Genomic DNA, 13,459 nt, shown 5'->3' on the forward strand with positions numbered 1-13,459 from the left:
CCAAGAGCTGCCTTCACTTACAAATCAGTCAACAAACCACAGAGCCTGGAAGACCACTTAGTCTGATGCTCCCTGAGCCCATGCAGTCCAGCTGATGGATCCCTGGCTGCCACAGCCAGCTCACAGATGGTGGCAAGAGCCACTTCTCCAGGGCATTTTGCTGTTGATTCCTTTGCTTGCAGAAGCAAAGGAAACATTAATTTCCTAGTGCGGTCAGTCTGGGGTGTCTGCACAGATTCGCACACGCACAAGCCCAGGAGCAGAGCCCAGTGCTGACGCTAAGGATATAACTTTGAGTTGTGTGGTTTGGGCTCAGCTCCTGCTGCTGGAACAACCTTCTGTGTGCAGCCCGTGACAGAACTCTTAAGATTCTCTAGTGCCAAGAACAACTCTTAAATCAGCAACTAGAGGAAAGGGTGAAACAAAATAGGTCTTGACACTGGAAAAGAACTTGATAAGCAAAATAAGAACAATGAGACCATAATTTGCTAATTGCAAGAAGATATCCATATTTTCTATAAAATATACAATTTTGGCAGTTTGATTCAAGATTAGATGTAACATAATGCTCAGACTTGGCAGACAGTGGTGATTCCATTTTGAGGAGTTTCCAAGGTTTCTGAATTTGCTTTCAGTGAGACCCACCAGTTCCTTTGCTCTCTGGAACAGAGCTGGGATGCTCACACAGGCGGCGATGAGGGAGGTCCCCAGGCCAGGCTGCCCACAGCAAGGTGCTGGGCTCTGCTTCCTTGTCACCCATCAAAAACAACCTTTTCCTCTGAGCTGTCTTACTTTCAATATGTGGGCAAATTTTGATGAAAAATTGTTTTCCTGGATTTTTACTGCTAGCTCTTGTGAACATGTCTACAACAATTACACGCCAGCAAAAACTGCAGACTCAGCAAAATTAGGAAAATCAGTATTTGATTTTTAACAGGGAGAAAGAATAAAGCAGCAAATGGGCAGAGGAGAATTTAATTTCAGTTCCCAAGTACCTCCATCCATTTCTTTCTATGGCACTGGAGGACTGCAGAACAACCTCACTGGGCTACTACAATAACAGAAGCCTCAGGTTTATGTTGCAAGTACTGGCTCCTGATGACATGCCTGACAGGGAAAGGCTTTTTTACATTTTCATATTTGCTTCCTAAAGTGGGAGCAATGAAAATGAGAATGAGGATGGCTCATTAAATAAATGACTCTACCTCAGCAGCAAAATTGAACCAGGTACATAAAACAAACAACTGACAATCTCTGATTGGAGTTCAAAGTTAGGCTATTTCCTTTATCAGCAAATGTTGCTGTGTTTAGTAGCAATGAATTACAGAAAGGGTTTTGAAGTTTGTGATGTAATTTTTTTAAAGACCTAAGTCTTTATTCTCAGACCTAGGCCTCTGTAACAGTGTCAAATCTCATGTGGTTCACGTTGATGTTATGTTGATTTAAATGAAGTTACAGCTATTGGCAGAAACAGCTTACATAAGAATGTCCATTTTCAAACATCCCTCATTTTTACTTTGAATTAGAAACTGTGTTAGAGTGAAAAGCATGAAAACTTGAATCAAAAGGCAAGAAGCCTAAAAAAAAGGAGATGTAGATGTCTATAAACATGATGTGCTATCTGAAAGACTACAGATCATAAAGTGACCTCATGAATTTGAGAAACTTGGTGATTTTTGAGTACACTGGATTTAAAGACAACATGCCAAGGTAGAGAAATGTGACTTCTAATCTTTTGCATCCACTTCTGATGCCTTTCCTTCAGTCTACTTAACATTAACAGTAAAAAACGCTGTCCCCCACACTGGGTTTCAGGGACCAGACACTGAGGTCCAGCTTGTGAAAATGTTCTAGTCCCAAATTAATAGGTATGTTTTGTCTCCATTCCTTATTGGTTTTAGGACCTCTAGTGGCAGAAAAAAAGGCATTTGTAGAGAAGGTCATCTGGAAAGCTCTTAACATGAAAGCAAGTATGGCCAGTATGGCCATGAACTCCAGCCAGTAAGAAATAAATGTGAAAATGCCATTTAATTAAGATTCTGGATTTTTTCCAGGAAGAATTATCTCATCTTCTTTCTCTTTATATACAGCATACTGCAAAAAGAATAAACTGAAGCAGACCTCTCCACTTGTGAAGGGAATTATGCTTTTGTGCTAACCAAGGAACATCATGGTACACTGATTTTTTTAAAAAAAGCTCCACTTTCTCCCCTCCAGCACCCCAAAAAACATCCTACTATTCTTCTGTGCATAGGTGTCCAAATCCAGAGCTCCTACTGCCAAACTCAATGAAAGACTGAAGTCTGCTAGGAAAATGTCCAAGACATAAAATACATTCAAGCTACTGGTAACTGTTATTTCATGCCTGTCAGTAATCTTTTTAGCAAACAGCTACTCTCAATTATTGATATTTCATTATGGGGTTTCAAGGTGACTCTTGATGACAGGTAAAACCACAAATTTTCTGCTTCTCAGTAGGAAGACTGATAAACACTGGAAATGTACAGCACACTATGAAAATCTGTCCCTCCAGCTAACTCCCATTTTGACTCCTGACAGCAAAAAAATATTGGGTTTTGTCTGCATCCCTTTGCCAGATCATTGCAGCTGCGCCCATACTATTAAAACCCCTCACTTTTGTGGATCTAGGATTTGTCACTCTAAACAGAAGAGAATATTAAGCTGCAAAAAGGGCAAGAACAATTTATACCTGCTCCAATACTAGGTCTCATCAGTGCAACTCTATTCTATTATTAAAAATGTTTAAAACAAACCTGCGAAATAAATAGCAAAATTAGTAAACCCCCTACATATGGAAAAAGTCTACAGCTATCAAGAACACAGGAGGGCCATATCCTTTTTTTTCTTGGTTCTGGCAATAAAAAGACAGTCCTAATGGAGAACACAGGAAAGCAAGTACCAGCAGAACTGACAAGATGGAGGAGGTATTTCTCAGACAGTGAGAATGTGCAGGTGGTCATTTGTTCTACTGAGACCAAGATTTCTCTTTTTCTGGCTGGACATGTCAGAGAGATGCACAAATCTGTAACTGAGGTTTTGTCCCTGCCCTATTTAAGAGGCTCATCTCATTCACTATGGACAGTCTTGGAAATGTCATTTCTTGGCAGTCACGAGCAATGAATTACAATATGCTACATCTGGAAGGAAATGGGGGAAAGAATCTGCACAGTAAAGACTTGGAAACTGCAAGAATGAGCAAAACTAAACAGTATTTCATATTGATAAAAAACATTTGAGAAGTTTAAAATAGGACAGTCACCCCAGTAAGAAAGTAGACTAATAAGACTGAGTAGTTTCAGATTTTCTGAAAAGGATATTTCAGGTATGGATGTAGCTCCAGGTGTGGATATAGCTCCTCAAATCTCACCAAGGTGTTTTGCTCCCAAGTTAGTGTTGGACAACTACTCAGGAACAGCAAGAACACATGTAACACAGCAGGGGAGTGTTCAGGTGCATCCAGCGGAGATCACAGCCTGACCTTATGAAGCAGGGTCACCTTATGGTGACAGAGGCTAATTCTAATCAGGTACCTTACATTTGAAGGGTATTGTAATAGCAATTTGTACAGCTGCTGAAATAAAATGAATAGAGAGAATTAAACTGTAATGTAAAGAATGAAAGAAAATATAGAAAAAGATTCATTATGCACTGAGTAACGTCCCTTGAAAAATATGGAGGAACAAAACTACTCAAGGTTGGCGTCAAGTGCCACCCTGGGTGGCAGGATAGTGTTGGTTGAGAAATTCTGTGAGACTTCATATTGACTTCTTCAGAATAAAATGAATCATTTCATAAATGCTGAAATGCTTCAATTGACACTCTGGGACCAAACTGATTTTTATTAATGAAAAATTGCTTCCCCTCTCTCCTACCTATTTTTCAGTTCTGCAAGAGATAAAAAAATAAACAAAATGGGAACTGTATCTGACCAAGAGCCATCATAGAATGTGTCTTGAGGCATTATGGCTCTGGTAAGGACAATGTCATGCTCTTAGAAATCATGGTTTTGTCTGCACTTCTGCCTCTCCCTGAGCCATTAACAGCCTCAGATGTGAACGACACTGAAATGCACTTGCTCAGTCTGGTTTTTTTGGCTGACACAGTGAACAGCATTCAGACTAAGGCTGAAACATTGATGAGAGAGAGTCACAGAAGGGCAGAAAACCCAGAAATTTATTATTTACTGTACATGTTCTTTATTCTCTCTTCATGGGTAATTCATTTGAATTCTGCTCTTCGGTTGGGTGAAGTGGATCTGAAGTAACATCCCTGAGCACCCTGTGTTACTCCAGATTTACAGAGCTGTGCTGGATGGCAGGATCTGCCTCGGAGCATTTTATATTAGCTGTGTCTCAGAGGGTGCTCTATGCCTAGGGCTCAGGATATTCCCAGCCAGCTTAATTTTCACAAGCTGCCCTTGCAAGGCAGGCTGCAAATGTATTTACAGATCTAGCACAATAATTTCTTACTCCTCAGGTTGGTTAACCTGTCAGAAATGGATCTGTTTCTTCAGACTTCTATTTTTGCAGGTGTCTCTGCTATAAAGACCTCAGCTGTACAAAAACGAACTAGACAAAATGTGCAGACGCTTTATTTGGCATGGAAAGAACCCAAGGACACAGCCCTGCTACGGCTGCAAAAATCAAAAAGAATATGGGGAACTTGGCCTTCCTCAGTGGAAACTTGACATTTGGGTGGCCCTGCTGCAGCCTGTGTGGGGCTGGCAGTTGCTGTCTCTGAATGAGGAGGCTGACTTAACCTGGATCTCTATCAAATCCTCCCTCTGCGAGACCGTGCATTTGGCAGAGGTACTGACAGAAATCCTCTGTCTGAGAAAGCACAATCAAATCCTGTTAGGCACAATATATTGAGAAGGGGGTCCATTAGTTTAAAACACTGAGAAAGTTTAACTGTGGCCGTTTGGCATTTACTCTGGTTGCTGATTTATTTGAACTCTCCTTCAATTACAAAAATCCTGAACTTGAAAACAAATATCAAGGGGGGAAAAAAAGAGATCTAAGTACCTGCAAGAATCAGAGTGTTTTTTAGGGGACAGATTAAATTCCTCCAGCATGCATCTTTTATACATCACCCCCCACCTGTGTATGCACAGGAGATAACCAAGCAATCCTAACTACTGGGATACTTGTGAGGTTTTCCAAGAAACAAATTCTGGGGTTGGTGCCTGAACAAACACTGGGGTGGGAAGAAAATCCTTCCTCTTGTAAGTAGAAAGAAGCGGATCCTGAATCATTGCATCCCCCTCAGACTGCCCCACTACCCTCGGTTCAGTATGCATAGAGGAAATCCACATAGGAAAAGCTTAGTTATCAGCTCTCTCTGCTGCTCTCCCTTGCTTCCACAGCAAAATCCCACCTCTAGGTTGCTAAGCAGTTTGTGGTGAAGATGTAGGGGCCACAGAAGCATATTTTGATGCCCAAGGCACGGTGCCAGTTTGGTGTGCCATCACCTGCTCTCTTCTGGGCCTTGTGTCAAGGAATATTAAAAATACAGCCTTCATTCCAGTTCAAAGCAGAGCTTGAACTTTATGAACCATCACTGGCAAGGACCATGTTTCTCTGCTTGCCATGTCCTTTTCACAGTCCTGTGAGAGATTGCATTTGCCTGTCACTGTCTCACGGTGCACCATCCCCAGGTTTGGGAATTTTGATGTTTGTCTCAAGAAATGCATTAATTTCCCAACTCCACAGCTTTTACTTGCCCAAGGAAAGCTCATAGGCTCTGACCTCAGGCTGTTTGCAAAGCCTGTCAAAACCCATTTGTCTAGGAGACTGCAGCAGCAAATATCACAGTTAAGGCTAAAAGGCAATTCTATGCCAAGCTCATTCTAGGTCACTAACTTCCTAAGGGTATTCTTCCAAGAAATAGCTTCATCTTGAGTAGTTCTGCAAGAGGAGAGAGACTGTGAGTTATAGTTAACCCCTTCGTCACAAGGAAAAGCACAAATCCTTCAGTCTATCACATTTAGCATTCAACATTTATTCAGGCTAAGACTTCCCCCCTTAGGGCCAATACTAGGAAATAAAGTTACAAGGAAATAGTAGATTTGAATGAAAGAAAATATTCTTTGCCCTTTCAAAAAGCACACTATTCTATATGTGCATCTTGGGCAGTCTCCCCACTTCTTTTAGGAAAGTAAATAGTGTATTCAAAACAAAAAGAAATCTCACCTTGAAAAACTGCATTAACTCAAATAAAAGGCTTCATTGCCCAGAAAACTCACATATCCCTCAGAAAAGCCACTGTACCAAAGACAAGGAACTACGAGAGGCACACAGATGCAGCTTTGAAGGAAGAGATGAAGTCATGTAAGAAGTGCAATAGGGCTAAATAAAATGAACATGCAAGGGAAGTAACACATTACAAAATTAAACAAATAAAGCCATCTAAATGATGGGAAGAGTGGACATAAACCAGTCTTGGACAGTCCTACCAAAATGCATAGAGCTTGCACACCTTCATCAGCTGCTGTTAGGAGGTTGTGGGAGGGACTAGCAGGAAAACTACCTGAATCCATGGTACCTTAGATCACCTTATCTTCTAAAAACCACCCAGGCCATGAGCAGGAGACAGGAGGAGAAAGAAAGGTTATTCTAAGACTTAGATTCCAAAAATTTATTTCCTTAACTAAACATAAGTTCTAAGATAATGTCAGCCCAGTGCACACCAGATGTCAAAAAACAACATCATGTTAGGAATTTTTGGAAAATAGAGAGCAGAATAGAGAACAAATATTGCTATGCAAATGTATGCATAACGCATCCATGTCTAGAATTGTGCACAGTTCATATTTCCCTTTCAAAAATTGTGCAGAAAAATAAGAAAAAAAAATCTTAACAGTCCTCAGTAGGCTAGAGAGCTGAAAGCAGAAAACTGTCTCTTCCTATCCAAAAGATGCCTTTACATGAAGCCCAGTGCAATGGGTTCGAAAGAAAGAGAGACATGTCTCTTAATAAGGCACACTTTACTTGGGCAATTCCTTTCCATGGGATGCAATGGATTTTATGATGTGGATTCAAAAAGTGATTAGACAAATTCATGGAAATATATATATTGTTCATGGTATTTAACAACAATGCAGCAGTCTCAAGAAGTCTGTGACCTTCAAAATGTGTGGGAGGGTTGTAGGGAAGTATCCTCAAATGCTTGCCCTGGCCCTGACCATGCTGGGCAGTGCTGGGGATGGGATGGGACCAAGAAGACCCTTGCTCTGCCCCTGGGACAGTCAGTCCTGCTCTGATGCACTGACATATTTTGCTGCCACAGCTCAGCTCAGCCTCCAGCACAGGAGCTTTCCTTACTGGCTCTGAAATGACCCTCTTGAGTAGTTCTGCAAGAAAGGGACTGTGAGACTGACAGGTGTTTTGTCTGGATTTCTGCCTCTGGACTGTTTACATACCTAAATTCAAAATCTGGTTTTAGCTAAGGGATGTATGCCAGAATCCATCAATGTGGGAACACCTGTGCAGTGCACTGGGGGCCACAGAAGCCTCTGCATAATATAAAAGTCAAATGTGTTCTACCCTAGTAAGTGAAAAAGTAGGATAAGTAGGGGCTCATATTTTATCTACTTTTTTTTGTAATTAAATGAACAATAACCTTAAAACCCATCACAGGCTACAAAATCAGTTCTAATCCATTATAGTGATAAAAATGATAAATTTTTATCACTATAATGCAGTCTTGCTATTGTCTAAAACCAAATACCTTAAGATGGTATTGCATTGCATAGGTACACAATTTTTTCATGGAAAGAATCAACAACAGACCTACTAACAGACATGCAGAAATAAAAACTGTTAAACAATATCTTTTTCAAGATATTTGGAAAAGAAAAAAAAACCTCCCTTGAAAAGAATAATTTTTTCCTAGGCAGTGTGAAATAGTCTTTGTTACTAAAAGTATACCAGAAATTTGTATTTTGTGTAAATACCACAGGACTACATACATAAAGATCATGCTAAGAAGTGATGTAGCTATTTAGTGATCCCGTGGATGGAAATCTTTTACTTGAAGTACTGAATGTAACAAAAAGTTGTCCTCTGACTTGTCCAGAAGGACAACTGAGACCAAAATAAAACCATTTGCCATGGAGCAAGAAAGGGCCTGACTAGGTCACAGAAGCGGCTTATTGCCAGCTCCTGTTGTTTTTACCCTCAGTCTGGGTAAAAACAACAGGAGCTGGATCTTTCCCTAAAGCAACAGCTTCAGCATTCAAACAATAAGATAAAGATCTCTGTTTTGACATAAAAATAAAAAATGACCACCCCTGGATGGGGCAGCTCTGCTCTGACCTTTGCACACCAGCATGCCTTCAGAGCGAGCTTCCCTTGGCTGGCTGCACTCACTGACATGGTCAATGGCACAGCAGTGACTTTCTGCATGACAGGAAACCTGTGCTGGACTGGTGAGTTGCCAAGAATTTTGGAGAGGTGACCTCGGGTGCAAACAGCTCAAAATGGTGACAGCAAGGGGTGGGAAGGAGTGATGATTTGTCACTTAAGGTGGGAAGGTTGGTCAACCCTTTTGGTTGGTCCCTTTTGACCCACTTCCTCCCTGACCACAGGTGACACTGTGACAGATGCTTTCCCTCTTGGCACAGCTTCTGTCAGTTGCTGCCTCTGTCACTCAACAGGTTTGACCAGTTTCAGGGCTGATGAGGCCAGCATCTTCACAGGATCCTCCCTGTCTCCTCTATGCCATGGAGAGACACTAAGAAATTAGCATTTTAAGTTACCATGAAGTAGAATCAAAGCAATCCACATGGAACTGCTAGGAGAAAATTCATGGCAAGTTTAAATTACTGCACCAAATACCTTGATAAATCCTATTTCAAAAACATTTCAAGAAGTTTTCAGTGTAACAAATACCCATCCCTACAGTTAGCATGATCTGAGTGTTAAATTGGAATAGAAGAGATGGAGATGGAACATGCAAAAACTGCTGGTCTTCGTGACAATACATAGTTGTCAGTTCACTAACTTACATGAAATTTGTGCCAGTTTATTTGAAATTAATCAGTATCTGCTTCTTGGTAGAAAGACTTGGTAATCTATGTAATGATCTTTAATTCTGTCACTCTGCAAGGAACATCTGGGGTTTTTTTTGGCGGGTGCTGAGAATCGTAAGTAAAACCGTGATGGAGAGAAGGTATGTCAAGGTACTTAGAAAGGGTCCTCTGGGACACTAGGACTTCCCAGATATATGGACAATGAAACAAGTGGAACAGCAAAATTAGTGGCCTAATGACCTCAGCTCTTGGAGGCTCTGTGTCACAGACTTCTAGAGCAACTATTCAAAACTAATCATGTACACCACCGATATACAGGCACAATGAGCCAAAAGTACATGACCTTCTCAGCAAGTTTCTTTGAAATGCAAACAAGAATCTGACAGATCAGGGAGGCTAAGCCTCTTTAGTTTAATGAAGAGCAAATTATCTTCCATTTCTTCCCATAAAATTGTGGCAACAGAGTGTATTGCTTGTTCTCAGTGTTACACAGGAGTTCAGAGGTGTTCAACAGTATGAGAAATTTCACAGCTTGAATATCTGAAACTGCCCATAAATTGTTTCACCCTCTCTAGTCTCTGCCAAGTATGAATTATTCCATTAACGTTCATGTGATGCTGTTTTCACCACACTGGCCTCCTCAGTGCAGACCCACAGACCTAATCAAACACATAATCAATCAATCTGCTTGTCAGATACAAGCAGCAAACAAGACTTCTTTGTGTCCTACACAATTGCCTTTTGAGAAAAAAAAGTGAGCTACTGGTTTGTAAGAGCATGTAATACACAAGTAATGTGTGAGGGGCCAGAGCCCGTGGCGCTGTGAGGAAACCTTGTGACTGAATTCCCGACAAGCGACATTTCTGATGGCTTACTCAGACTGCCCTGACTGGTGTTCTGGAATGACACAGTATGAAAGAATATTTTTAAAAGATGACTGCAATCACTGGAATCAAAGTAAACAAAAGACAAAAGTGGGCAATCCTTTGGCTTTAGCAATGCTGAACTTTCATGAAGGATGAATTCTTGCTGCAGAACTCTCTGCAGAGCAGAAGGGAAAACAACAGAATAGCTCAACAGTTTTTAAATGTGTCTCTCAGATTCTCAAGGGGCAACAAAAAGAGAGAAACATGACAGCCATCCTTGGTTTGCCTCCTTTTTGGAGGGGATGTCAACTACTGTCTTGAGATCCTGCAATGAGACAAGAGTTGGAAGTAATTTAGGTGGGCAAATGTGGCACATCCTTTTCTAACAGTCGGCCACAACATCTTTCTGTTGTTATGCTGTAAAAAAGCCTCCAGAAACGTAAACATGATTCGCATAAGTACACAATAAAAACCACATAGGTATGCAAACATACTTTGTTAAAGCTTTGATACATACACTATGTGATTAAGTAATTTCACTGTGCATGTAAATTGCATTCTACAACTTGGACCCTATTCACACCAGGCAAGAAACCTCAAGCCCTGACAGTCCCCAGCTAATGTAATAAACAAATTAATTCTGCTAAAATTACTCTTAAAAAAGCCATAACCTGTATTTCAGATGAGTGGGAAACACCAGTAAGAACCAATTAAAAACTTGTTACATGCCATGTTTACTTGGCACCTGCCAAGTAAAATTCAATTGACAAACTCTTTTTACAACCATGCTGGAATTTAACCATATAGAGTACAAATAATCCTCTACACAAGTTTCCTAAGTCAGAAAGGGCCTGACCTCCATTATATAACAAAATCTGGTCAATGATTTCTTCAAAATCTATGTACTTTTAGAGATGATACACTTAAGAAAAGATGGCAACTTACTTAGATCAGAGCATACATTCCCTGGTCTTGCATTTGAAAATTGCTACAATTCCTTTTATGTAGAATACTTGTGGAAAAATCATTAAGGTATTTATGCCAAAGAAATCTGAGCAGGGGCTTAGGTAGGGTTCCTGTAAGTTTGCTTTACAGCATCTACTGATAGATTGAAACGATTTTTATTAACCAATGTGAAAAACCTCCACTATCATCACCCCAGCAGCAGCAACTCAAGACCTCTGGAAATCATTATGGCTGGTGCAGAAACAGAATAAGTAATGGCCCATTATAACCACTGATGGAATCTTAAACATCTTTATTTAAATAGTCAAAATAAATATTTGATAAGGCATAGCTAACCAAAGTGCCACAACATTTATTTTTTTTAAGCACATATGTCAAAGGAACACGAGTGCCACCTCCTGGTTTAGGCATGGAAACACTCTTTGTTGTGCTTACTGCATTCAGAACTTCCAACCAGATGTAGGGCTTTTTCCTCTCCTTTTCTTAAAGTAACTAGAATGTTCATCTTCGACATTCACAGAATGCAGTAAGAACAAAAATAATCAAATGCAAGAATCCAATAAAACTTGCCTATCTTCAGTGCCTGGAGCAAAACAGCCACATACACTCTTCACAGGTACTTTTCCCCAAATTTAACTTCATAGATATCAAATCCTATTAAAACACCGGAATGAGGACATTTTAAGTAAATATTCAAGTGCAGTCGCTTATAATTCAAGAGGCAGTCTTAGAATCAATGTGGAGTATGTTCTCATGACTCTTTTCTACCCTAAAAAATGCCTTTATTAATTAAGTGAAATGTATCCATCTCCTATCCAGGATGTGACAGCACCTAATAAAGAAGGGCTGAGAAATTTACTACAAATGGCACAAAGAACTGCAGCCCGTTTTGTATCTACTGCAATAGTCAAATCACAAAGTTGTTGAGAATATAGGGGTAAAATACAAACCACTTTGAGTTCCAGCCCTGCACATCAGCAGCTGTGCAGGGGTAAAAAAAAGTTGACTCCATCTCACACAACACCCTCAAAAGCGTATCACTGTTATGTGAGAGTTATTTGGTAACAACTACCAAAGTTCTTTCAAAGCAACTTTAGAAGCAATTTAAGAAAGAAATCTGCCCCAATTCAAGTGTTGCCCCCGCTGCAGATAGACAGACAATTGCACCTTCCCCGTGTTTACAGGAGCAAAGAATTTAACAACACTGGGTAAATGTTGGCTCTGGGTCTCTTGTTTTCGCTCCATATTCAGTATGGGCTAGAAGTACCCGAGCCCACACGCTGGGAGAAGCTGCACTGAGTTAATTCTGTATGGCATTGTGTCCTATGGACACCCAAACCTTGCCTGCCAACATTTCAGCTCTCTGTGCCATTTCACGCCTGCATACACCCACATAAAGCCTGTTCTTCTCCACAGGCTAAGAAGTCACTGCTAGACTAAATGTTATAATTTCCTGACTCCACACTCTTCTTCTGTGTATTAACTTGTAAATCAGAATCATAATCCCCAAGTCTTCTGGAATACACAGAGCAACTTATATATATATTTAAAGTATAACCCTCTGGAACAAAACGCATTCATGTGTTTAATGTCCCAGCAAACTTTCATTCTTGTTAAGAAGACAGACAATTATTGCACTTGTATCCCACAGCAACACACACTTCCAGAAGGAGAACCATAAGTCTTTCTGCAGTCACCATGCCCATACTTTCTCATCCCAAAGCAGCACAGTCCACGATGCATTCATCAGCACTTGACCAATTCCTTGTTTGGCAAAGGTTCTGCCACGACTTCATCCCGCATGAACTGCTCCTAAAGACAGCAAGCAGGCATTTAGGCGATTTACATTGTTTTTGGGTCTTTTCTACCTTACAAACACCAGAGGCTGGAAAACAGAGTGATTACAGCACGAATTTGTCTCCCAAAACACCAAAGCCGCAACGCACCTACGAGGTGAGAAAAGCTGCCAGGGCTGCTGGAATCAGCTACAGGAGCTCTTCTGTGGCTGACTCTGTATCCTATCCCACGCCCACCCAGGCAGAGGCGCCTTTTTAAGCCCAAACACGGCACGAGAAGAACAGAGAAACGAGAGATCAGGCAGCAGATGTAGCTCCAAACCAGGCATTTTTAAACGCTCCCCGGCGCTTCCCCACGGGGCGGCGAATCGGGCCTCGGAGGGACCCGGCTGGAACCGCGCCCGACCACCCTCCCTCCGCACCCACCTGGTCGTAAATGACGCGCAGGATCAGGGAGCAGCTGGGGCAGGTGGCCACGTCCTCCCCGTTCTCCAGGTCCTCCTGCAAAAGCGCCGGGAGAGCGGTCAGGCCCCGCCGCCTGCCCGGCCCTGGGCCGCACCACCCCGTTCTGCCCCCCAGCCCTGCCCGGCCGCCCCTCACCCGCGTGATGAGGAATCGGTCCCCGCAGGGGCACGGGTAGCTGTAGGTCCCGGTCTCCTCGTCGTACTCGAAGTCCTCGATCTCCACCTCGTCGTGGAACACGGCCATGCCGCCGGGGAGCGGCGGAGCCGGGCCGGGGCGGACGGGAAGAGGCGGCGCCTGACGGGGCACGAGGGCGG

At 41.8% G+C, this 13,459-nt stretch overlaps 1 protein-coding gene across 1 annotated transcript; it reads right to left on the bottom strand.

Annotated features, from left to right (window-relative positions):
• Positions 1-11,156: 11,156 nt before the first annotated feature.
• On the bottom strand, positions 11,157-13,455 carry DPH3 (diphthamide biosynthesis 3). The gene is made up of 3 exons (XM_030967672.1): positions 13,281-13,455; positions 13,107-13,181; positions 11,157-12,696 (listed from the first exon to the last, which is right to left on the bottom strand). Exons 1-3 carry the CDS (start codon positions 13,386-13,388, stop codon positions 12,631-12,633), a joined length of 249 nt encoding a protein of 82 aa, XP_030823532.1. The 5' UTR covers positions 13,389-13,455; the 3' UTR covers positions 11,157-12,630.
• Positions 13,456-13,459: the final 4 nt, after the last annotated feature.

The sequence above is a fragment of the Camarhynchus parvulus genome, chromosome 2 (genome assembly GCF_901933205.1).
Source record: "Camarhynchus parvulus chromosome 2, STF_HiC, whole genome shotgun sequence".
NCBI lineage: Eukaryota > Metazoa > Chordata > Aves > Passeriformes > Thraupidae > Camarhynchus > Camarhynchus parvulus.

What these genes read in the sequence shown, in the direction of transcription:
- DPH3 (XM_030967672.1), bottom strand. Translation starts at nt 13,388, where the DNA reads ATGGCCGTGTTCCACGACGAGGTGGAGATCGAGGACTTCGAGTACGAC. An exon ending in ACCGATTCCTCATCACGCGG is followed by an intron (nt 13,182 to 13,280) that starts GTGAGGGGCGGC and finishes GCGCTTTTGCAG; the next exon opens with GAGGACCTGGAGAACGGGGA. An exon ending in TGCGCGTCATTTACGACCAG is followed by an intron (nt 12,697 to 13,106) that starts GTGGGTGCGGAG and finishes TGCTGTCTTTAG; the next exon opens with GAGCAGTTCATGCGGGATGA.